This window comes from Lepidochelys kempii, chromosome 8 (genome assembly GCF_965140285.1).
Source record: "Lepidochelys kempii isolate rLepKem1 chromosome 8, rLepKem1.hap1, whole genome shotgun sequence".
Classification (NCBI taxonomy): Eukaryota; Metazoa; Chordata; order Testudines; family Cheloniidae; genus Lepidochelys; species Lepidochelys kempii.
In genome coordinates, this window is record NC_136387.1 from 20,168,994 (window position 1) to 20,195,850 (window position 26,857).

The 26,857-nt window shown below is 38.0% G+C and overlaps 1 protein-coding gene and 3 long non-coding RNA genes across 9 annotated transcripts in view; 2 read left to right on the forward strand and 2 right to left on the reverse strand.

Annotated features, from left to right (window-relative positions):
- Nucleotides 1-7,382, forward strand: part of LOC140915687 (uncharacterized) — a 38,025-nt gene extending 30,643 nt beyond the window's left edge. For both annotated transcript variants that reach the window (XR_012160246.1, XR_013636146.1), the window contains 2 exons: nt 5,018-5,153; nt 5,433-7,382. This is a non-coding gene — a long non-coding RNA (uncharacterized LOC140915687). The remainder of the gene's footprint in view (nt 1-5,017; nt 5,154-5,432) is intronic.
- Nucleotides 1-26,857, reverse strand: part of CPEB4 (cytoplasmic polyadenylation element binding protein 4) — a 185,926-nt gene that overhangs the window by 17,038 nt on the left and 142,031 nt on the right. For all 5 annotated transcript variants that reach the window (XM_073355775.2, XM_073355773.2, XM_073355772.2 and 2 more), the window contains one exon: nt 24,551-24,632. In XM_073355775.2, coding sequence (XP_073211876.1) covers nt 24,551-24,632 — 82 coding nt within the window. The remainder of the gene's footprint in view (nt 1-24,550; nt 24,633-26,857) is intronic.
- On the reverse strand, nt 119-19,456 carry LOC140915688 (uncharacterized). The gene is made up of 2 exons (XR_012160247.2): nt 17,749-19,456; nt 119-11,271 (listed from the first exon to the last, which is right to left on the reverse strand). It is a non-coding gene; the product is annotated as an uncharacterized LOC140915688 (long non-coding RNA).
- LOC140915689 (uncharacterized) lies at nt 10,613-26,249 on the forward strand. Its single transcript, XR_012160248.1, has 3 exons — nt 10,613-11,413; nt 17,108-17,222; nt 26,166-26,249. It is a non-coding gene; the product is annotated as an uncharacterized LOC140915689 (long non-coding RNA).

Below are 26,857 nucleotides of genomic sequence, written 5' to 3' on the forward strand. Positions count from 1 at the left end.
TCTCCCTGGATATATGACTATTAGTAATGGATCACCCTCATTGTACTAGGCACTAAAGTTACTTGACACTGATTCTGCCATTCTGTGTGTTCCCTACCCCTCCAATTTTAGTGCCTCCTAAATTTGATTGTGTTAAATTTACAGGAAAACTCTTGATCAAGACATACAGGATACAAAAAGGTGCCTGAATTTTTTTAAGTTAAGGTTGCCAAAAAGCCAGCACAAACTCTAAGAGAGTTCTTGATTAACTTACAACTAAACAGGAAGCTTTACTGCTGCAAGACCAACAGACAGTCACAGTGGTGAAGCGTAACAGCTTTGTAGGCCACTGCCCTCTGCACACCTCCAGAGATCTATGGACCACAGTTCAAGAACCTTATGCACTCCCTTATTAAAACTGATGTATATACATGGTAGCTACAACTACTGTGCTCCCTCCTCTTTTTGTGTGCACCTTTTTGGGATGAAAGTGGAGAACATTCGACTGCCAAAATAATTAAGATGATCTCTACATCTATTAGAACATGCCCAATAACTCATTCCCCACTCACAATTACACTTAAAAATAATAATGCAGTCCAAATCCGTAACAGACAGGAAAACAACTCTGTTCCAAAATCTGAATTTCCTGGAGAGTACTATAAAACATTCTGAATATATTACCAGTTTTATTTTCTTTCCTCATTCAGAATTCATCTTGCAGACCCACCAGTAGCTACAGCATCTAAATGTTTTAAACCCACTACAAATCATGGGTATTTAACCCACGTGCAAGAAAGCATATCGATCTAGTTTACTTAGGTGTTTATTTTATATTTACTTAACTGATCCTTTTCTGATGGGGACATTCAACACACAATCCCAATGAGAACGTATCGCTAAGCATTGGTCCTCAGTTGAGAATATAGCCACAAGTGCTTGGCACATACATTTCTTGCTATAAATAATAGCTTACATTTTGGGGTCTTTACAAGTATAATTTCCGTATAGTAACTGATACTGCTTTTTTTGAAATAAGAAATCTAAGGTGTTTTTACAGTTCCCAAATGAGTGAAAAGCTATGATAAGCTTTTTTCCATGCAATGACCTTGCCAGTTGCTTTGCATGCTGGACAGAGAGCTGAGAAGCTTTTGTGCATTTAAGAACCTAAAGTGGTTTCAAAGTGTGCCCTGTCTATAAAATCATAAAATCCTGTCATCTGTAAATTGTTAACAAAACCAAAACATACACAAACTCACCTATCTGGTGCACTGACTCCTGAAAACTAGCTATTCAACATAGCTGTAATTCCTGAGAACGGCCTATGTGACACAGAGATGTAAATCAGCAGACTCCTTGCTGTTTTGCCACCAGATTTTGAGAACGAACAGTATTTCTCAGGCAGCAAGACTCCCACTCCAAAAAAAATAAAAAAGGAAATACAAGATCCATTCAAAATCATTCAGCATTATGCTTGGATTCTGTTTTTTGGGGTTTTGGGTTTTTTTAATTAAAAGTATGGCAGTTTTCCTTTGTAGTTTTCCACATTTATTTAATCTAATTCACTGTATTTAGGAGCCCAGTATTTTGTGCACTTTTTGGGATATTTGGGGGAAGCGCTGCGTTTTGGGGAGGCTGCAGAAATGCCTGACTAAAACTTACTAAAGCCTTATTTGGTAGATGACTTTCATTATTTGCTTTAGAGAAATCTGTGCTTTGCAACTGTACTAGCTAAGATTCTGCTCAAATAAACTGTGTAAGGAAACAGTTACCAGTGGTGCAAAGTCTGTCTCCTCGTTCTTGGATAAAAGGAGATCTGTCTATAGTTAGCACTAAAAAGTAAGACCACTTCAGTGTTACTTTTTTGTACGGCTTCGTCTTCACTGATTACCCTAGTTTTTCTTGAATTCCTCTAAAATTTAAGTTAAAACATCAAGGGCTTGGCTCATACCCAAGAAAATTGAGTGAAGGCTGAAACTTCCTTAACTCACTTCATTTTGCCAGAAAATTGCAATGTACTGTTATATTGCAGGTAAGGTCACCCACTGCTTTGAATAAGAGGGCCATAACATCTGTATCACTTAGACCGGTGGTCCCCAAACGTTTTATGTCACCGTTACCTGTAATGTAATCTGTCTGCCTCACCCGGGCCACGGCCGGGACTGCGAGATGGGGCCTCGGCTGGGGCTGGAGTGGAGCTGGGTGGCGTTCCCTTCCCTGTCCCCAGTGGGGGCTAGTCCAGGCCTGGAGCAGAGCCAGGGCTGCGGCTGGGACCGCGAGATGGGGCCTAGACTGGAGAAGGAGCAGAGCTGGGTGGTACTCCCTCCTGGGACCATGAGATAGGGCCTCTGCTGGGGGCGGAGCTGGGAGTGGGAGTGGAGCCATGGCTGGGGCTGGGAGCTGCAGGCAGGCTGGGGCCACGGCCGGGAGCAGAGTCCCTCCCCGCCCCATGTGGGGGCTGGCCCGGGGCCTCGCCGCACCCCCCCCCCAGAATGTTCCTCCACGCCCTGCCCCAGGAATGTTCCTCCTCTCCCCGCTAGGGGAGCACGTACTACAGTTTGGGGTCTACTGATCTAGTTAATATAATATTTTTACTGTTAATATTAGCCTAGGAAAAAATTTCCCAAGAAAGTAAGGGGTGAGCAACTTAGTCTAAATTTCCGTTCTTCTGCCCCCTCAATGTTCCCTACACACCTTTCAATTTGAGTACAGTATGATTTTTGCACTTCCTCATCTTCAAGGCACTCCTCAATGAGTCCATTTAGATCCTTGCCTCCTCATACATCTCCCACCTCCACTCCCTCAAGACCAGGTGAGACTTTCAATGGTTCTTCTTGTCTACTGGTATCTCCATGCCAGCTGTCATGGCTAGTATAGTCTGCCAATTAACATATGTCAAGCTTCTTCCATCTTCTTTTTGAACCAAAAAGAGGAATATGTAGTATTACATTAATGTGCTCAGCCCTGTATAAGGCACACAGATAGTCCTTGTCTCAGAGAGCTCACGATCTAGAAGACAGACCTAAAGGAGAAGATACACTGAAGAATCTAGATAAAAGGGTCACCTCAGATTTACAGTTCCTTAAATCCAAAACCTGCAACAAACACTGTGCGGGAGAAGCCCTGGGCCCATGCAATTTTTGTGGGGCTCCTCACAGATATCCACTCATATGGAACAACTTGCAGGACTGGGGCACTAATAATGTGGTTTTTATGTGTGGGCTGAATGAGGGGGCTGGCAGCCTAGCATTAGGAGGCTGTTCCATGCAAAAGAGGCAACATGTAAGATAGCACAAAGATGGGAGCTGGACTGACACACAAGCTCCATTTAGCACGCCAACCTCACTGATCAGACACCACCCTGTCTGCCTAACACTACATCTACACTAGGAAAACAAAACATTTTTATACACGTCCTTTAACTCTAATTAAAATCTAATGTAGACAGGGCAACTATAAGTTAGCTGGTCAAAATAAACCCGGAGGGAGCAGCCTAAGGTTTACATTGACCAACACACGTTTAAAAAAAAAAAATCAAAACTGCCTTGTCTACATCAGGATTTTAATAAATGTCAGCTGACATGTCAAAAAAAAGACCACCTTTTATTGTAGCCAAGACCTAAATGACACTTTTCTATCTTGTAGATTACTGTACCTACGTATGCCTTCAGTACGGAAGCGTCTTAAGACAGCAATTCTATTCTTTGCCTAGCACACCAACCAACATAAGGCACTTGCTACTTTCTACTTTATATTGGTCCATAATACGCTTTTTTTTTTTATTTTTCAGTTCTGACACTGAAATAAACCAGCTTCATTAGTAAGTTTCAGTTAATTTGAAGTCTTCACGCACTAGGATATTGCTGCGGCTGCAAAGAAATGTTTATTTTAAAAATAAAAAGGATAAACGTTCCCATTGAACTTAGATTTATAATCGAGTTTTTACACAACCTGACTACAGTGGCAAATGTGACCCAACAGCACCTGTTTAACAAGAATCATTTCTATTACTAAGAAAAATAAAAGGTCATAAGTGAATATTACTAGGGGAGGGGTTGGTATTCACTCTCAGCCTGTATTAGAGATTGGTCTGACACTTTATTCTGGCCTTAATAGCCCTGAATTTTGGAGAAGCCTTGAGCCAAATCTGAACCTGCGGATGCAGAGGAAACAGGGATAGTTACAGAAAACAGTAACTCCCAAAAGGCAGAGTGAATAAAAATCAATGATTTTTAAAAAATCTGATTTTTTTTAATTTAAATCAGATTGTTTTGATAAAATGCTTTTTGAAGAAAAAAACATCTAAAGTAGTTTTAATTAAGCTACATTATAGCTCAAAGATCTCTCATCATGGAAGAGGGATTACAAATTCCTATTCTACAGTATGAAACAATATATTCATGTAATGTTTAAGAAAAGTTTTGTAAATGAGTTCTAATAGTTCATGAATTAGGAACCCAATTTTATGGGGTTCCAGGGGCTTCTGTATAGATTATTTAGGTTAAGCTTTCTATCTACCCAACTGGACTCAGTGCTCCGTCTGGAAGATACCATCAGAGATGCTTAGTTTTGCAGTTCTCAAACTGTGGATTTGTGTCTCCAGAGATAACATGCTTGTTAACAGCAAAAATGTTTTAAAATAAATAAATATATAGAGGTGAGAAATAACAGAGCTCAACCCTATTGTCCCTCTGCAAATTTGTGTACACAAAGTCAATCCATTACTTCTCTCTAAAAGTGCAAAGTTTCATAAAGTTCAAGGAATAGAAGATTACTGGGGGCGAAATAGATCTGGACAAGAAGTAGTCTGGAGATAAATATGAGAAGAGAGGGACAGGCAGTAGAAACAACAAAAGGGAAACTGTTTGAGCAGCATATTCCAGAAGTCTTGAGGTCTTTCTGAACGTAGTCTTCATTGATTTGAGATCTACCATACCATTCTCTCACTAGAAGGGAAAACCTATAATGGCAGCAGGCCGTAAGAGACCACCAGTTTGAAAATATTCTAATAAAGTTCTTCTACCTGTGGGTAAGACAGGCATGCATGCAAAATGCGAACAGTGCAACAAAGAAATGCAAGGCCCGAATGAAACATCATGAAAAGTGTTCCCTCTCAGGAGGAAGCTGTGTTGAAGATGATGAAAGGAACATGTCTGAACATGCAGGATTTTCAGGTTGGTAAACCTTTTTATTTCATACGTCTTTCTTAAGGACTGCCTGTCTTCCTTCTGAACTATTCTTGAATTCTCATGTTTGAGCAAAAAATATAGTTGTTACTCTATGGTACTATAATTTTAGATGCAGTTGTGATAAAAAATAAATAGCTGAAATAGGCAGATCTTCCTTTTACAATTTCACCTTTAAAGTAGTACTGAGTGTCAATGTAATGAGTAATACTAAATGAGCAGTATGGTAATAATAATTAAATAACGGCATTGACTTATTTTGTTTAGGAGAATCCATCCTCAACATACAGGAGTCTGAAGACTATCTACCTTCAAGATCACCATCATTTTCTATAGTTTCAGAGTTATCTGCCAATGACAGTGTTTCAGAGTTATCTGCCAATGACAGTGTTTCAGAGTTATCTGCCAATGACAGTGTTTCAGAGTTATCTGCCAATGACAGTGTTTCAGTCACATCATGTTGGTCACATAGTCACAGTATATTTATCACCTGTAGCAAAAAGAAAAAAAATCTCCATCATCCAGAAACCACCATAGGTGGTGATCAAGTTTGTGATAAGAACCAGCAGATTACAAAAAAAAAAAAAAAAAAAAGTTAATTGATGAAAAAGTTGCCCAATTTGTTTATGCAACAAACTCCTTTCCATATGACTGAGTACCCACACTTCATTAACATGGTTCAGTCATTAAGACCAGGATACAGTTCACCCAACAGAGCAGATGTCACAGGCAAATTGCTGGATACAGTGTATGAAAGAGAAACTGAGCAGTGTGCAAAAGGTCTAAAGGGTAAAATTATTAACCTGAGTCTTGATGGGTGGGAGCAATGATCCTGTTGTATGTGCTTGTGTGGTGACAAAAGGGAATGTCTTCCTTACAGAAACAATTGATACAACAGGAAATGCACACACAGCAGAATACTTACAAGTAGCAGCAATAAAAGCTATAACAAACAAAAATTCAAAATGTCTAGTATGCAGCTTGGTCATAGACAATGCTGCAAATGTATCCAAGAGGAGTAGAAATTATTTAGAAGAGAGTCCCAAGCCCATATGGTTGCAGGGCTCACTTGATGCACCGCATAGCCACATACTTCAGTGTTCCAGAAATAAAGGCTAATGTTGTTGAAATTGCAAAATACTTCTGTAACCACCATTTTGCAGCAGCTGCTCTGAAAAAAGTGTGAGGAACCAAGCTAACTCTCCCACAAGACATGCGATGGAACTCAGTAGCAGACTGTTTTGAGCACTATATCAAGAATTGGCCTAATCTGATGACAGTCTGTGAACAAAATTATGAAAAAATAGATGGCACTTGTCACAGCCAAAGTTCTCACCACTGGGCTTAAGAAAAATGTCGAACACATGCGGAGTACCCTGAAGCCTATTTCTGTAGCCTTGAACAAAATGCAGGGAAATAGCTGTTTTATTGCTGATGCTGTTGGAATTTGGAAGGAAGTGGGTAAGATCTTAAAAAGAGAAATATGCAATGACAGAGTTAAATTACAAGCATTAAAAAAAACAAATGGGACAAGCACTATCTCCAGCTCACTTTCTTGCAAATATTCGCAATAACTTGGTACCAGGGTCAAACCTTAACTGCTGAAGAAGAGGAGTTGGCTATGACATGGACATCCAGCAATCATCCCTTCATAATGCCAACTATAATAAACTTCAGAGCTAAGGGTGAGCCATTCAAGAAATATATATTTGATGATGATATTTTAAAGAGTCACACCAGTGAACTGGTGGAAGTCACTCAAGCACTTGGATTCAGAGACTGTTGAAGTGATAATCTCACTTTTAACAGCAGTAGCTTCTTCTGCCAGTGTAGAAAGAATATATTCTTCCTTTGGACTAATTCATTCCAAATTGAGAAATCATTTGGGACCTGAAAAAGCAGAAAAGCTTGTTTTTCTTTTCCAGATTATGAACAAACAGGAAAATGAAGGTGAAGACGACCAAGTTAGCTACAGAAGCCAACATTTTAAGTCACAGTCAATTTAATGTTTGAGATTTTTTTAAAAAAATATTTCATTTAACTATTTTAGTTAAAAACAATTTTAACGAAAACAAACCTGATTTTAAAATACTTGAATGTTTAAATTGGAAAATTCATATGCTTGTTTTGTTAAAATATTATACGTTTGCTGTTGAAGAAAAAAAATCCAGAATACATAATGTTGTTGTTTTAGTTAAATAAAAAAATTTAAATGTCTGTCTGGTGATGTTCTCCTCCTAATACAGCATGGCAAGGAAATCCTCCAAATACTAATAATTAACCTGTTGAATTGGAGATATTTATGAAGTCATTGGGAGGTGAACTATCTGCTTCAATTATCTTTGGTAAATGAAATAACCAATCATTCATTTTCTGACATAGCTATAAAACTAATCTGAAAACTTTTCAAAATAAATCCACTTTAAAAATGTATAGTGCATATCTTCTAAAAATGAAACCTACATCTATCTCTGAGTTGTGAAGAATATGTATTAAGGTTATAACAAACCAACAATGCCCTTTTATGTAGAAATCCATAATTAAATCTAGTCTTCCTGACTAGTGATTTAAATCAATCGACATTTAAATCAATCCACCAAAATGTAAGGATTTTGCAAATGGTGCCCCCATGATTTATTTTTATAATGAGCAAATATATAATTAAAACAAAAGACACAGATATGAAGTGCATCATGCAAAGACTAAATAACCAGGGTTCAGAAACAGACGGTATCGGCGTAGAAGCACCTCTCAAGCCTTGTTCTCATGAATCTTAGTTTTTATTTTAAAAAAAATGAGAGTCTCTTAGCTGTTATTATGAAGAAGTTCTCTGTTTATAGTTTTTACATAATCAGATACAGTTTGCCTGTGTGAATCTACAAGGAGCCTGGAGCAACAGCTCAGAGAAGTGTGAACTGCCCCATCCAACTAAAGAATTAAATTACTATCACTGGACATCTGAGTTAAGTGTCAACATTGTTAATAGTTTTATTCCTCACGTAAGAAAGGAGAGAGAGGATCACAGATCTGGAGTTTACTGAGTGACATGTTATTTTGGTGCACCAGTGGGTAACATCTGGGATAGACCACCACTCCTTCTCCTTAAATCAAAGAGCCTAGTCCAAGGAACCTATAGCAGAATCCACGGGCATATTCAAAAATTCTGTGGCCTGCAGGAACCACTGATCTAGTCTGACCTCCTGCTTGACACAAACCATAGAACTGCCCCAAAATAAATTTGTTTGAACTAGAGTATATCTTTTACACAAACATCCAGTCTTGATTTTAAAATGTTGGTGATAGAGAATCCACCACAAGCCTTGGTAAATTCTTCCAGTGGTTAAATTACTCTCATTGTTATAGATATATGCCCTATTTCCAGTCTGAATTGGTCTGTCTTCAACTTCCAGACTCTGGATCTTGCTATAGCTTTGTCTATTAGATTGAACACCACAATCAAATATTTTCCCCAAGTAGGTATTTATGAACTGATCAGATTATCCCTTAACTCTCTTTTTGTCCAGCTAAACAGGCTGAGCTCCTTAAGTCTATCACTACAAGGCATATTTCCAATACTTTAATCATTCTCTCCTCTGAAGCCCCACCAAGGAGGAGCAAAGCTCAAAGACTCCAGTGGAGCTCAGAGAGCACACATAATTTGAACGTCTGTACAATCTACAATGAGTGGTAACTAATTTTGGCAACTCACATGGGAGTTTATTTGTAGGTAAGAGTATGGAAAAGTACCACCACTTCCTTGCCACATGACCCCAAAAACAAGCACCCAAAAAACCTGCTTATTACCTTCCTATACTACCTAGAACCACTGCTGAAATCTTAGGAGCTGGAAAGTTTGCATTTCACAGTCAACCTACACATGCTTAGTACTATACTATACCGAGCACTATACTAAACTGAATGTTTAGTACTATACTGTTAGTGCAAGCCCTAAAATTCGATATTTAAGAGTGATCAAGCTGGGCTGCCCAAATGACACATGGTTTGCAAGTTCTCTCTAATGCAGTGATATTTTGCTACTAATTTCTCGACAAATAAGAACTTGATGCTACACTGAAGTGTTTGAATCTGTCCTTTATTATACAAGACATATCAGGTTGCACCACTTCCAGGTGAAAGCCTGGGGACAGAAGATCACTCAAAGAGAACAAGGACCCACCCCGAAATCAGCAGTCATTTAAAAAATATTAGAGATGTGAACAAGCTTTAGAACTGAGCGTCAAAGCAAGGGATACGAAGGCTGCCTCTAGAAAAAATATATGTTGTACATTTATTTCAACTAGCTTTCACAGTTACTTCTCTGAATAGTATTTTTTCTTCTTCAAAATATGAAGATTCACTGCATTGGCTGGACAGTTTTCTTTCCATTTGAAAAAGGATCTTCTTGCTGTTGGACTTGGGCCCTGACTGATTACCCAGAAAAGTTGAAGTGTTCTAAAATAACTAGACTCTTATTTCTATTTAACTTATCTGTTGTTTTCTGAGAAAGTACTAAGATTACAATCTAAGCCAGATTTCTACCACTCACTCATGTTGCATAGCATCTTACTCCATGAGTAGTTCTATTGTCTTTAAAAAGCCAGATTGTGATATTCCTACTCATGTTAAATAGTACCTTATACCATGAGGAGTCCCAAAGAAGTCAAGGGGCAACTTGTGAAATAAAGTACTAGTCAGTGGAAGTAAGATTTCCACTGATTAGAGAATTATTTAATTCACAGTATCTACATTCAAACTACTCAAATAAAAGGCAACCACTTCTCTTTTATACAGCACTGTGTATGTCAGCTGAAAGTTCCTGTCTTGGTCTGTATACACTTGCTTTTTAAAACAGAGACAACCACATACAGCTTAAAACCAGAAGATCCCTTTTAATTACACAATCAAAAATGAATAATTAACACAGAAGTTGGTGTGAAAGACATGTATGTATCCCTCTCAGTGATATTTTGCAATCTGTACAGAAAATAGCTTTTTAATGCCATAAGATGTGATTAATACATCCTGATCTATGAATCTTTGTTTTCGCTCTCTAACTGCATATTCTATGTACTGCAGCATCACTGAAAACAATATATTTTATGTTAACAGGTGGCCCTGAAGACTCCCTTAAAGCTGGCATGGGAAACAGCAAGCATGAGTCAGATAAGATTGTACTTATTTAAAAATATTAATGTTGCAACTTTAAGTATTTTAACTTGAGCTAAGTTTACTACCAGGACTTCTGAGGAAGAAGATTGGGATAATGACTCCAATCTTTCTGAAATGGTTAGAGAAGGGGATTCTGCTTATGCAAGCAAAAACACACCCATTGAAACAGGTATGCTGCTACACCAGCCCACCTCAGCTCAAGACTAAAAGCAAGCTGCAAAATACTGTGGCCAGCCTAGTATTAATGTACTTCTTGACATGCCACGTTTATAAAATATTGATTCATTTTTGTAATGACAGGACCATGCGGTGTGACCAATGAAGTTATTCTGAGTATTTGTTTATTCCATTATAACTATATTTGAAGCAGCCATTCACATTCCAGGTCAGATATCCATGTGTGTACATACATAGGCATGCTCAAACTGGGATTGTCATGAAAGTTGCACTTTCACATAAATTTGTGCACCTATATGATAAAATGGGCATTACAACAGAATGCTTGTTTAGATGAAATGTTTAATCCGATTTAGGCCAGAAAAGCTCAAATTGTCATAAGGCAAAATGAAAATGTCATTTTCATGCATTCCTAGATTCTTAAATTAGAAGGCTGGAGGACTTAGTTTGAATAGTGATTCCAGGCACGTGACGTACTGAAAGGGAACATGTAGGAGACTTTACATGACATGGATTTCTCATACAAGTCTTCAAACTTATGACATTGGAGAAAGATGTGCATATTATTCTGTAAAATAAATATTGGCATCAAATTCTAAGAATACAAGAAAACCCATGTATACCTACAGGAAACTCAGATAATACGAAGCACTATATGCAACTCCAAAAGGTACCATAAATACAAAAGTAGGGCTTGTTTGGCTCCAGAATAAACAGCAGAGTGCCTTCAGATATACACTGCTGTTGATCCTGCAGAATCCTATGAGAAAAAAATGTGTTTTGAAATATTTCTCTTTTCTTTTATTACGGAAGAGCACAATACAATACTATAATCACTGTGGAGACAGGCAACACCCTGACTATGTCTTGGGATTAAGATACTTCTGGATATTTTTCCTATGGTAAATTGAATGCAACTAATTAGATGAGTCTACACAGTAACACATGGACTGTCTCTTGCACTTCTCAACTGTTGGGAATGGGCTAAACCCTAACTGAATTGGCCTCGTTAGCACTGACTCCCCACTTAGTAAGGCAACTCCCCTCTTTTCATGTGCTGTATATTTATACCTGTTTACTGTATTTTCCACTCCATGCTTCTGATGAAGTGGGTTATATCCCACAAAAGCTTATGCCCAAATAAATTTGTTTGTCTCTAAGGTGCCACAAGGACACCTCGTTGTTTTTACTACCCATTCGTATATCATAGAATATCTGGGTTGGAAGGGACCTCAGGAGGTCATCTAGTCCAACCCCCTGCTCAAAACAGGGCCAATCCCCAATTTTTGCCCCATATCTCTAAATGGCCCCCTCAAGGATTGAACTCACAACCCTGGGTTTAGCAGGCCAAAGCTCAAACTACTGAGCTATCCCTCCCCCTATACATTGAAGAGGAAATGCCAGATCATATGTTGGTGGTTTGAATGGAATAAATGGGCATGAGATTCTGAGTACCGCCAAACGTAAGAAAGACTGTGCCACAAGCTTTAATCAGATCCCTTTTTGGATCTTTCTTGGGGCAAGCAAGCTGGAGATCAAACTTGCACAGGTATTATAAACCAATGTGTTAAGCAGACAAGATCATATTGTAATAAAGTTTCTGGTATTTTTATAGTACTAGGGCGAGGGCCTTATTTGGATGATTTTAAATTTAAAGTTATCACACTATAGTCTATTTTATAATTCAACATTAAGCAACCTCTGTTTTCCAAATCCCTGCTGAAAATAAACTTCTTCCACAAAGCCTGTGAAGGTTGATCCTTCTGAAGATATCAGCACTGTCTTACATTGTTTTCTACCAGTATACGCTGAATTGTTTGTCTGAATTAGATTGGCTCTGTGGAGTAGGGGAAGAGATCCTTACTGTTTGTTTGGCACAGACCAGAACAATGGCATTTTAATATGTTCTAATGAAGATCTTTGGGCATAAATTTTGGGGGAAAACCTTATAGTTTAACATATTTAACATTAATTGGGAATGCTCTGGAAAACTGAAGTAGAAATAAGTGGCTCTCATTTGTTAGGACTTTAATCTGCCTACTCAAAGTTTCTCAATACCGAGCAGATTTTGTAGTGTTATATTTCAGTATATCATAGGGATCTGAGCAGAGAGGAATGAATGTCTTCGCCATTTATAGATATGAATCTACCATTTATGCCCCCCTATCCTCTACACCACCACATTACTAGCATTATGGTATCCCGCTTCTTAATATTAAAATGTGATTTTATGGACTGAACCCGCAAAAGATGATCTGCATGCACTGCAGCCACCACAGAACTACCAGAGATTATGAGCCAAATCGTGGTCACATTCACTACCATGGGACCAGGCTATAATGCAGTTTACACTGTCCTCTGGTGTCAAAACTGAGGTGTGCACTTCAGTACTCTTCTGAAGTTTCATCTCCAGTTTTTAAATCTGCTATACATCCTAAACATATAATATATATCACGTTATCCGAAGTATACCACTATCGTTTCATAATTTGTGACATTATACCAGTTATTTCAATCGACTGACAGGGAACATAATTTCAAGTAGATCTTATCTTTACACTTCCTTGGTGGTTCCAAGTGATAAAAATCAATTCACATATATTGACGGAATCCTACAAAATCTCGGATTTGAATGGGTTAGATGATGTGAAGGTGAAGTGTTATTGCTATATCCACTTTTTTTTAAAATACAGAGATTCAAGGGGTTCGGTTTATGACACGGGGGGACAGGAGAAAAAGATTATCACTTTTTAGAACAGATATATGCACGTATTTAAAAATGGTTTCATAATTGAGAATATGAGCTACAGCAGGGGTGGGCAAACTTTTTGGCCCGAGGGCCACATCTGGGTATTGAAATTGTATGGTAGGCCATGAATGCTCACAAAATTGGGGTTGGGTTCAGGAGGGGGTGAGGGCTCTGGGGTAGGGCCAGAAAAGAGGAGTTCAGGGTGCAGGAGGGGGCTCTGGGCTGGGGTGGGGGTTGAGGGCTTTGGCAGGGGGTGTGGGTTTGGGGTGAGGCTGGGGATGAGGGGTTTGGGGTCCAGAAGGGTGCTCAGGGCAAGGACTGAGGGGTTCAGAAGGCAGGAGGGGGCTCAGGGCTAGGGCAAGGGGTTGAGGCACGGGAGACATTAGGGGTGCAGGCTCCAAGCGGCGCTTACCTCAAGCAGTTCCCAGAAGCAACGGCATGTCCCACCTCCGGCTCTGGCATGGCCAGGCAGCTCTGCGCACTGCCCCGTCTGCAGGTGCCGCCCCTGCAGCTCCCACTGGCCGCAGTTCCCAGCAGACAAGGCAGAGCCCCCTGGCTGCCCCTAAATGTAGGAGCCGGAAGGGGGACATGCCGCTGCTTCCAGGAACCAGAGTGCTCAGAGCAGCCCTCGACCCTGCTCCCTGGCTGGAGCAGGGCAAGCCCCAGACCCTGCTCCCCAGTGGGAGCTTGAGGGCTGGATTAAATCGGCTGGCGGGCCGGCTGTGGCCCACAGGCTGTAGTTTGCCCACTCCAATCTACAGTCAGATAGGAAAAGTGGTGCTATATGAAACTGATGGACTTTATGGCCAAAGGGAAGGAGTAAGTAGGACTTTGCACACTACAGGTCCTCTTGGTGGAATACTTTTTTCCAAGGGATTATTCTAATCTGTAATTTATCTTGCTAAACTATTTGTGGATGAGAAAAGAAAAGGTATTAGGAAAAGCTGTAAAGCCTCTTCCTAAACTTCCCATTCATACTCCCAGATCACATTCACTATTCCTTGCGTCTTTTATATAAGCATTTCTCCTCAAGCAGATTCTGGTCTATTACCATACTTACAGCTAAGCAATTTAAATATATGGGCAGGCAGTACCCTTCCTATGATTTAATGAATAGCTGGAAGTGCAATTCATGCACGATTCACAGCAAGAGCTGGATTTATGTTGGCATGTACTAGCATGCTGCAGGATTTAAACTAGCATGGATTTTTTTATGGTTAATACTAATAGGTTCAAATACACTTACTTTTATCTGTGGAAGGATTGCTCACAGGTCAGTTTGGAATTTTACATGAGGTTTTTGTGTTTTTTACAGCTTCCTCTTATTTCACCCCCAAAGCAACAAGTAAATGGTAGTCCCAGCAAAAGCAGCAGCAAACATATCCCAGCTGTTTGCAGCCAAAGCTTCCTCATTTCTCATTTTCACAATAACGAGCAACGACAAGAGGGCTGTTATTTTACAAGCAGTAATTCATGTAGAAACTGGCTGTACCACACATATTCCTCATCACATGTAAATTGCATCACAAAACTGGAATAATTTTTTTTTTTTTTAAAAAAAGAGAGAGACTCTCCACTTGCCCTGTCAAGGTTTTGAATCGTTGCCTGGATGGAAGAGAGGCTTGGATACCACCAAAATTTTCCCAACAATTCAATTCTACTGAGGACAAGCATGATACCCTGCTGAGTGTCTCTTTCCACAAACAGCGCTTTTAACCCAGTACAGGGCTTTATCCGTCCAAACCTTTGTCCTGTAACACTTATCACAGCTTGGAAACTTCCAGGAAACATTACTACTCTTAGATGTTACTGGGAAAAGATTTTATACCCAACTTAAATATCTTAACTTATTTGATCATGAAAATTCCACATGTTCCAAGGACCAAATTACTCTTACAGATACCTACATGGCCTCATTATTGTCAGTGGAATTTCAAGGTTATAAGCCAAAGTGAATTTGTCTCCATATTTCTATGGTCTACTTTACAAAGGTGCTGAGCATCTGCAACTCTCACTGGCTTCAACTGGAGATGCAGGTGCTCCACGCATCTGGAGGTCAAGCCATCGGTGGTAGATTTAATAAAATACAGCATATCATACAGATTTAATAAAACTGCTAATCAACTTGTATTCCACAAACAATGAAACAAACCACGCTAGGATGATACCTATTTCTTAATATGTCATTTAAAATTTAAACATCATGTTCATATTCACCTAATTAAAAATTATTATCGTAGCTTTATAGCTAATGTCCTCAATGGCTAAAAAATTAAGTTTGGCACTACACATGTTCAAATTCTAGATTTGAATTTTCTGGAATCTTAAAATGACAAGAGATCATAAATAAATGAACCACATGTAAAATTTCAGTCTGCTGAATAGTAACTCCTTTGCATATAAACACAGATCACCCAATACTGAAGTTATATTTATATGATCTACGAGTGCTATCAGAATTAGTTTACAATATATTTTTAAGAGATAAAAAGTATAGCCATAAACCAATGGCAAAATCTGCTGCCATCTTTTTAACTGTATACATTCTGTTAGCTTTTAAGAAGTGGAATACTGGCCAGGTTCATCAAGGTATACATTATTTTCTTTTTAAATTAAATGAATGGTATTGGTTTGTAAGCATTTGTGTAATTAAACAGACCCCAATATCAATAAAACGGTTAAATTTCTAAAGCAGATATCAGAGTTCTCAAATCATGAGTCAAAACACAACAAAAAGTGACCTGATAATTGTACCTGCACTAATGCATAAGTTTGTTTATTCTTTCACTTCCGCAGAGAAGAGACCTTGTAGGAAATATAAGCATCTCAACAAGCACTGATTTTAGTCAGTTATCCCCTGACAAATATCACAGGCATGGGTTCTCAAAACACATCACTTCTGTTTCCAAACTACTGATACCTGCTTTCTTTTTAAAATCCTAGGAAATGTATTTAAAAAAACATTATTTAGGCTGCAAAGTCAAGAATTCAAAAGTAAGGAAGTGCACATTTATAGTTGCCCGTGCAACTGTAATTTGCACCCCCCCCCTTGCACAAATGCATTATGATGCAGTCTTTAATTACATGATCAGATAAATACTTCATGCTAAGTGATCTACTGTGCCTCAAAAACTGTATTTTAAGCATCGAAGAACACTCAGGAATCAACTTAGCATAAAAGGCAATTTACATCTTATAATTACTATAGTGTTTCTAAACATTAACCAAAATTTAACTCTTATATTTTCAGTCTGTTAATTTGAATTGTGTTATGATTCTGATTCATTATGGCTGCGAAATACAAAACAATTTTACTCAAAAGGTAACATCTTAAATGCTAAATTCCTTTGGTTTTTTTACAGTGGCCATGGGATCACGCAGTGACAGTGTGGAAAGGAGGCTCAGATACCACTGTGATGGCTAGCCTTATAAAAACCTAACTCAATATCTGGTGCCTAATCTGAGATTCCATGAAGGAGCCTGGTCTTCAGAGGTTGAGGCTCACCATTTTCTGAAATTCGGCCCCTATATGTTGTCTCAAGTTAGGCACTCAAAATCACTGTCACTTCTGACAAGTCTTGACCTAGGTCAGTCCCTATGGTGCTCTCCCAGAGCATCTTGTCTTCTTGTCCACACAGGCTATTTTTTAGACTAACTGACAATTTCTGAGTTAACTCTGAGTCTACATTGGTGTAAATTAACTCCACAGTTATATTATTATAAATGAGAGCAGAATTTGGCCCTATTTTCTTTGGAGACAAATGTCTCATTCTGTGCTGGCACTAAACAAAAGTAATCACTATATAAATTAGAGATCAATTTTAACCTTAAATGTTTTTTTTTCCAGTCCTGAATTAGAATATGGGGAAGATGACCCTTTAAACTATTCTCCTGACCTGAAGAAGAGCTTTGTGTAAACTTAAAAACCTGTCTCTTTCACCAACAGAAGTTGATCCAATAAGGTATGTTACCTCACCCACCTCCTCTCTCTAATCTCCTGTATGTTTTATAGTTTAGTGAGAGATACCAGTTTTGCATGTGTGTTATGAGTGAGATTTACATTATGCAAAAAAAAAAAATAGTAATAATCAAAAAAATCATGGGGCTTGCATGTGACTTCAAGACTCCAGCCATTTTTAAAAGCTCCTCCATTTTTACTAAGGTTTACATTACATAAACTAACATGGTAACAATCCAGTATGCCACCAGGAAGTACAAAACAAATTATCACCTTTAAAAAAGGACTTCAAAAAGGGATGTGCTTTAAATAGCGTTACAGTGAGCTATTCACTACACATACAAGCCAACCTGTGCACCCCCACCCACGTTCCAACAGGAATCTTCTGAGTAGGCAGCAGCTTTAAAGCAAGCCAGAGAGAGCTGGCTAATGTTACATTTGCAGTTTCATTATTAAGCATGCAGTGACTGCATGGGATACCACAACCCCATAAGTACACCCTCTTCCTGCCCCCCCAAGAGAGAAGTTACCTTGTGCTGCACAATCTTCATACGCAAATTAGGACTGATTCTTGTATTACAGGCACTTAAGAAAATAGCAGCAACACAAACACAACAGAACAGGCACAGAAAAAAACAAGTATTTGGGACATACCATAACAGCAGTAACTGCTGGGGGAGTCAAGATCATTTTCTTCCTTCCTACACTCCCCACCAAGTCTTTGTCCTCTCCCATCCCCACCACCACACACACAAAACCCTTTGCTTTCGAACAAACTGTATTTCAGGGTACTGTAACACTTATACAAGCTATTCCAATTCTTTCTGGAATTAAAATATGTGCTCTCAACTGCAGTTCACAGTACTTGGTATCATCCAGCCAGTTCAGGAGATTGAGCAGGTTCCAGAAAGACAAGCAGGCAAGCCCAAGTAATCTTTCAGTTTATTTCTTCATAGAAATTTTAGGACATTTTAATGATTTTACACACTTTAGGCTCAAAGTGTGAGTGGGTTTTTTGTTTTTGTTTTTTTGTTATTTTAGTTTTTAAATGTAAACCAGTGAGCTTCACCCACCTCATGCATATTTTTCCAGAGCTGATCTGATTCTTAACCAATTTTTTCTTGCTAAAACTATTAATATCAATGCCATTTCTATTTTTTCCTACATATGGTACACCATGCTAAGTATCTCTTCAATGCATATCTACCCCGAGTTCAAATTGAGACCAAATTCTGTGACAACTAGCTACATCAAGACAAAAGTTCACTTGCCATCATCAGTCTTTCTATTTTTTTAACCTACAATAATTCGAAATTAGGCCAAACTGCAAAATTTGGAGCTGGGTTTGGTTATCCTACTCCTTTTTCCCCACCCTGCAAAAATGCCCTAAGAAGTTCATCTCAGATCTGTTTAGGAACTCAAAACAAATTCCCTCTTGATTTCTAAGTCTTAGGGCAGTTTATATATTGGTCATACCCATGTGACTGCCAGGCTCAAAGGAGGACCAGGAACAATCAATATGTTAAACCAGCGTCAAGAAGCAAAAGTCCTTGCGCTGTTCATTTTAGTTTTTCATTTACCACAGTACCAACATTATTTCTTTCACGTTTCTGCTCTGGTCTTCCTGCTTGCTATGAATTTTGAGTTCTTCCATATTTAAAAAAGTGAAATGATCACAATCTAAGGTGATTCAGGGTTTGTTTTTTAAATGGAAGAGTGGTCAAAAATTGGCCCGATAATAGGCATAAGAATCATGAAAGCCAAGACCTGATGATTGGTCATTACTTTTCCTTTATTAGTTTAAAACCAAACCTCCAGTGTGGCCTTGATTTCTGTTAGTATCTCTGTTTATTTCATTTTGTTAAAAACCGAACAAAATGATTCTTAAGAGATTATAATTTAGCTATTTTTAAATTGAAGGCTCTGGGAAAGAGCCAAAAAGATATACAGGAGAGATTGGGGAGAACCAACATACAGGTATAGGAAACACTGCATTTTATATATACATACATATAATATATACACATATAGAAATAAACATGTTGTAAACTAGAAATAGCTAAAGGGATTTAAAATAAAGGCTTCAAGGACTAGGTCAAATGATGAGTTAGTACCTTAGCAACATTTGGCAAGAATAAAAATCCTTGACTGTCACAAATGAAGAGTCTGGGAGTAGCATCCTAATCCATTTGCAATGGACAATTTTAGGACTGGAATCCTTTGTTCCCAGGTCAGGATTGGCAGAGTCATAGTGAGGAGACACCAGTGTCAGGTCTAGCCTGTTTCTTAACTTGTCTATTAGACCCTAACTTACAGGTATTATGTTCACTTCCTTTTTAAAAAAGTGAATAATTCACTTGTAATCTAATTTATATTATCAATTAACTCAGAAATCCCATGGGTTCTTCATTTTTACTGTGACAAAGTGAATTTGCAGGCTGACCACCAGTGACTACAGGCTGAAGTCATTTAATGCATAACTCACAAGTACTTCCTAATTATGGTTAGGACAAACTGGGCCAGTGTACAACACAATGAGGGGAAGAGGCAGTTAGTTTTTCACCATTTCATATTAAGTTTTATGTATTTAAGGTTCAAATGAGTAATGATCTTTTTTTTCTATAAATTGCTCAGAGAAGGGGGTGCACAGATTGGATCAAAGATTGACAGGCTTTGTGCCGCTCTTTCACCCAACCTAATATATAATACAAAAGGCTTCACTGATTATAAAGCTATATTGAGTGCAGGTCACATGGGTCTGCATTCACGCAGGATCCCAGTAGGGTACTGTGTAGCACTCCAAAAGTAAAGCAAGGGAGGAAAGGAGGAGGTGTTTTTGGCTATTAAGTTTAACATCCCTGCTCAGCATAAAAATATGTATACTTCTGTTTTTGTAGACCCCTTTAGGATGCTAACAAAAATCAAACCTCAGGGTTTTTTTTGTTTTGTTTTGTTTTTTTACTGATTATTCATGGTCACTCACTTATCTGGCCATTATTATTATTATTATTACTATTATTAGTTATTTACATTACCACAGCATCTATAGGCCTCAACCAGGATTAGGACCATTGTGCAATCATTGACATATGACTCTTTGTGTCACCAATTATCTGAGCATATATTTGCGGAACCAAATAGGATGTCTCAAAAACAAACCACATTCCAAACACTGCACAAGAAAACGCCAGTTAATTTCTTCCTTCCCAAGCGTTCAGAAAAATCTCTGTACAAGTCATTCCAACTCTATGACACAAACATCTTTTCCATAGGATCATTGTGGACCGTCACCCATTTTTAAAAATCTAGTAGTTTTTCAGGACTTGAAGAGGCTGATTGTTCTAGAAATATCACTACATGTAGCCTTTAACTCAAAGTAATCCATTTTGAGAAACATCAGGTCTTTGAATTTCATTTTCATCAGGTTGCCTCCCCCCTCTCCAATTTTCAGGTAATGTGCACACCATCTTCACATCTACCTCCCCGCCTGCCCCCATGCGCCCAATCCTTTTCAATTTTAGTTTACTCTTTCACTCCAAAGCCTAGCTTTTTCTCACCCTACCCATCTTCGGCCTAATTTTTCCCATGTATCTCTCATGCAGCTTTAGAGCTGATTCACATATTTTTCTTTGGCTTTTTCTAGACGGACTCTTTTACAATAGTGCTTTGCAGTGCTGGAAGCATGTGCGCCAGCCTACTACTTTAATCCCTTTCACTTTGCACCCTTCCAGGCAATAAGCGCCAGTCCCATAGCCTGGAAAGAACAGAGGTACAGGACAGTCACTAAAACAGCAAGTCTGCCACTACACAGCATTTAAAGACATTTCATTCTAGATGAAAGAAGGAAATATTTAGTCAGCCATCTCGTGTTACACCAATGCTCAAACTGCAATCTGGAAGACCCAGATTCAAAAATCAGTCTCTGGATCTCCGGCTCAGCTGAAGGCCGAGTACAATATAAAGAAGATGCAATTAGTCTCTAGGGAAAGGCTTCTGCAGATTGTCATTGGCTATGCAGAAGTCAGCACGCTCACTGTCGTGGATAAAAATAACATACTGAAATGGCAGCTGTTCAGGAAAGGAAATGGGGATAGGATTCAAGGGTAGAAAAAATGAAACAGCCACAAATAAAAATATTCTCTATCATGTTTTACAAAATCTCATCAGGATTTTAACACTGAATTTAATAGTGAATCAATGCTATTTTCAAAATGCTTCTCGAGGATCCACCCCCCCAAAAAACAACAAAAACAGAAAATATTGCCTTGTTTGTACGCTTATTATTGCGAGCAATCCAAGAACAACTGTTACACTTATTCATAAAGAAACCCAAGATTAATAAATATAAGACTTGATCAGTAAGTAGTTGGAGAGAGAATAGATTTTGTTTAGTTTTACTGATTGTTATGCTGTAGACTTCAAAACCAAAACTACCACTATTCTGTACAATATTATCAATATTACAATCCCAATATTAAGTCAGGCCATCACTTAAACATTCAGGGGTTTTCGTCAAAGCCTTAAGAGACAATGGTCCCAACACTATGATTCCCAATCCCTAAACATCTTTCCCCCTCAGTTCTGAATTGGTCTGAAGAAGACTTTAAAAGGCTCACTTGGTGTATTTTAATATTTTTCCTTATTTCTGGAGTGCATTGTGCTATGAAAGGAAGAAGTAACCTGACTTAGAATACTGACACTTAAATCCTTATTAAATTTTATCAAAAAGAGTCAGAAGTTAGCAACAAGACCTATTAGATCACCTGGCCCAATTCCCTGCCAATCCCAGATTGTTTCCTACAGTATGTTTTCTACTGCTCTGTCCAGTCTATTTTTAAAGTCTCAAGCAATGGAACTTCCATCACTTCACACAGACGGACAATCCAAATTAGTTGAAAAACACTGCCCATGAAAAGTAACCCATATAAAACAAACTGCGTAACTATTTTTATGGATCAACTTATGTAACTGCAGGTATTAAAATAGGACAGCAAGATTAAAATGACAACCACAACTCATCATATTTTAAGATTCTTACCTTCTGCTGATTCTTTTAAACATAGTCAAGCTAATTCTTTTTTAAAAGGCACACTCCTTAAAATCCTACAGCAAATAAACCACTGCACAAGCCTGCTAAGCTATAATAGTAGAGAACAGGGATTTATGTACCACAAGTTTCATGTAAGTAACTTAAAAACGTAGCCTAGGAAATACTACTTTAAAATGGAGTACTTATGGCAAGAAACTTAAAATGGAAGCATTGTCAAGGTAAGTATATTTTTAGGGCTATTAACCGTAAAACATCAAAAAAGAATATTACAGTTTAGAGTAATGTGTCAATATAGGTCAAGCACCTCACGAAAATACAGTAGAAAATTTCCCAGAACAATATCTGATTGATGTTGCTGTGTTCTGATTACGCAACAATACACGGCGCTTTAGACCAAATATAGATGATTGTGCACTGGGGATTAACAAATCAAGCTCAAGCAAGAATTAGTATGCATCAGAAATATACACTATTCTTTGCTGACATTTATTCCACTCTTTGGAACACTTTTCACTTTAAAGTAAAGAACCATTTGAAAACCAAAGGACTTTTTCAGAGCAGTTAAACCAATCACAGTACTGTACAAAACTACCCTTAATTACTGAACATGACAATATAGCAACCTTACTTTGTTAGAAAACTAAATTTCTCTTAAAAGGCTCGTTTGGTCTGCAGCCACATCACTGTGAGCGTGTCAGATTTAATCAGCTAAAAAATTGGATTGGGCCCGCCTAATAGCTGTATGAAAGGCCTCCAAGTGTATTCCAGGTACTCAATTTAAGTGGGACACTTGACTTAATACTGAACTAAGGCTCCATTATGATGCTACGGTATACACAGCGTACTGCGCTCTGATGGCATGTGGGGGTAAAAAACAAAAACAAAAAACAAAGCCTTTACAACTTGCTGTTATTAAAGAGTAGCAAACCTCAAGGGTTGTCCTGGAGTCTCCAGGAATTGAAGATTAATCTTTAATTGAAGATTTTGTCATGTAATGAAACCTCCAGGAATACATCCAACCAAAACTGGCAACCCTATTAAAGAGCCAATGGCACTGGTACCCTTCTCCCCACAGGGAAACGTTTTTGTTTTCATTTTTAAACTCAGTGGGAGTTTTGCCTACTTAGAACTCCATTGTAGTTTCAGTTGGAAAGTTATTTCCTGCACTAAATTGTCATGCAGCTGCATTTCACCCCAGATCTGGATGCATGAACTTTTAGTATACATCTGTTAAGTACTTTGGGATTGTACTAGAGGAGAAGTACTATTAAAAAGCAAATCACTTTCATTAATAACACAAACCTTGGTGTTAGGGGAAATTTATTTTTAAAGACTACCATAAATCTGTTTTAGTGGCCTCAGGTCAACAACAAAAATGAGCATAAACCTTGAAGTGGATAAATAAGAGTAGTCAGACAACTGTAACCCTGAGACTGAAATTGTAAGATTAGTGTTTAGCACTGACCTGCAATAAACTAAACTTCAGGGTTTTATAGCATGTGCTGCTTTTATTAAGCAATATATTAATGTATATTAAAAGCATTTTCAGAAGACAGTTGTTTCTTTAGTCGAAATTTTCAGAACACTTTCCTGGGGAGCTTAAAACTCATTTCTTTTTAAATCTTTCACTGGCAAAATATACCACTCCTATATATTTAAGGATTTCTCATTCCTAAGGGACAGCACAAGCCTGTTCAATCTTTACTCTGGAGAAAGTACTGCATCAGGAGAACCTTGTAATTCAAAAGGGAAACGGACATAATTACACAAGTGTGTGGCATAATCAAGGGAAAGACTACTTGAGACAAAGTTGTGATGAAACAGCTTAGTACTCATATTAGACACTGGGTTAGTTAAATAAGTACCGAAGACATATTTTTGCAGAGACAGAAGACAGCATGAGTGGCTGAAGAGGGAAAACACTGTCAAGTAGGTAGGTATGTTTTACCTATCTGAATGAGATTCCAGAAACTAGGAATTTAATTTTTACATGGTGCATGTTTAAAAAAAATTCAACAATTCAAGCCACTTATTACAAAAAAGAATGCCTTGTGCTTCCATTTCATAGCATCCTTGATCAAGACATTACACACACACCGGTGTTCATGTGCATTGATACCTTCGTCTCTTGATGGAGCAGGAAAATGAGGCCTAGATGAGTTGACCAGCATGCAATATTCAAATGATACCTTAGTTGTTCAAACAAAACACAAATTTTGTATCCTGCCCAAGCACATCATCCTAATTATTTACTGCAGGAAACAGTCGCCTTCTAAATTTACCTTTCAGTGAATCATTTTCAGCTCTCATGATGTCAATCAGCGAGTTCTCTAGTGAATGCATGTCAAAAGTTCTTGCGCGATCCTGCAAGTAAACACAAACAAAGCCAGTTTAGACAACAAAATGCTATCCAAGGCTACCTCAAATATGCAGAAGCTTCTACTCCAGCCTAGGTTATTAGATCAGAATTAAACATATACAATGAAATTATATTTAAAGTAAAACTACAGGACTCTTGGGCTTTTACTAAGTAACAGTAAATTCATATCAGAAGCTTCAGTTTTGCATTAGTAACACCACGAACAAAATATCTGAAAACAAATGAAACTACAGTTTTACTCCTTAGAAAGCCTCATTGCAATAAGTAGTTTTTAAAACAATTAAAATGAGATATCCTGTATTAAAGCTCACTGCAAAGCAATCTCTCCTTAAAAAAAAAAAAGACAATATGTTTATCGTATTGACATTGAGCATTTATTTTGCCAGCCACAGAAATTCAGTCAGAACTGATACTGTTAAGAGGCCAAGAAAATTTGGGTTACTTTATGTTTGTTTTAAGAAAGAAAAGTAACATAAAATAGGAGTGTTCAGGTATATTTTAGAGTTGGCTGGAAAATGGAAAAACAAATGACACACAAGTTTGTTTTCCTTTTTCATCAATTTAGTTTCCACTGAAGTTTTCAAGCCAGCTGAAGTCTGGAGGCTGAACTACTCCAAAACTCTATTTGCCTAGTTTAATACTCTGCACCCTCAAATAAATCCTGTTTGAAGTAATGAAACAAATTGCAATTTAAGGCTCCAGTTCAGGAAAGCACTTACCAGTTTAAACTATGCCATTACAATACAATGTTAATCCAATGCTATACAGTTATCAGTCATTTTGGTGTCTGCACAATTAAAACTGAAGTTCACGGAATTTCATTTACTGCAAATATTGGTGCCAAACAGCCTAGTTTTTTGGTAAAAAGTTAACATTTTGTACTTTAAAATTTCACTCTTTAGACCCAGAACTTTGCAATTTTAAACAAACACTTAAAAACAAAGCACTAGACAAACTTTAGACACAAAAGGTGACTTGTATACATTACCATCACATCATCTGGATCCATTTGAAGTAAATTTACCAAGGATTTCTCCTTAGTGTCACCCTTTAGCATATTTCATAGGTCACCCTTTCTTGACTAAAACAGCCAATGCTCAACTGAAGAGAAAATCAAAGTTCACATATGTCTATCAAAGCCACTTATCTGGTTATCCAAGTTAAAAGTAATGTATTGCATTAATGTAGTAGTAGGTTTACAAACCAACACCAAACACTTTGGCCAAGCGTTATGGTTCTCAGTTTCTTGACTTTAGTGTCTATATTTAACTTTCATGTTTCAATAATACAGTCTTGCAAAATTACAAGTGTTCACTAGTCCAGGCACAACATATTTTGCCCCATGATGAAATAATTTAGTCATCCACCCAAAATAGTTTCCCCACACTACCCCCTCCCAGGGAAACAGGCAAGTAGAATTTTGTTAAACTATTATTAACAGACATTGCATTTAATTTCTGTGTTCAAAAAGGAGACCACCTCTAATCCCAGGTGTTCTATTTTGTTCATTTTCTAAGAGAGATTCACCTTGAAACCAAGACCAAGTGTGGAAAGTTTCTGCCCATAAGAAAACAAGGAAAGTTACAAGCAACTGTAGATAGGAGATTAGAGTGAACTTGTATACAACTATATCAATTATTACCCACCAATGTGGGGTTTAGTTTCTCTCTACATCTAGATGTGAAGCTAAACTTTTGCAAGGTAAGTAGAGCCAGATTTGCTCAGTATTTGGATGAGAAGTTAAAAAACCCTGCATAAAATGGTGCTGTATATTCAATAACTGATACTTTCATTTGCTTTAGTATTGAAATACTGCTGCCATTCTGGCTGGGCACTGTATTGCTGAAGAGTCAATCTTTAAATGAGAAACTGGTCATGGCCATTTGTGGTCATTAAATACTCCGTGGTATTTTAAGAGTAGAAGTGGTTGGCTCTGGTGTCCTAGCCTAATTCCTATTTAGTAAGTCACATTCCTACCAAAAACAAAATAGTAATTTTAACTGAGAATTTATTTTTCACTTCCCCTTTAAAAAAAAAACCAAAAAACCCACAACCTTGTGCGTTCCTGCCACAGAATGGTTCAAGTACCCCTCTCCAGAGAGAGCTCGTTACAGTAGCATGTAGACATTCCTTAGAGAAAGTCTGGCAGAAAGGTGAAGGTAGCTGTACTCTGGTCACTCACAGGGCAGAAACATTTACCATACTAATA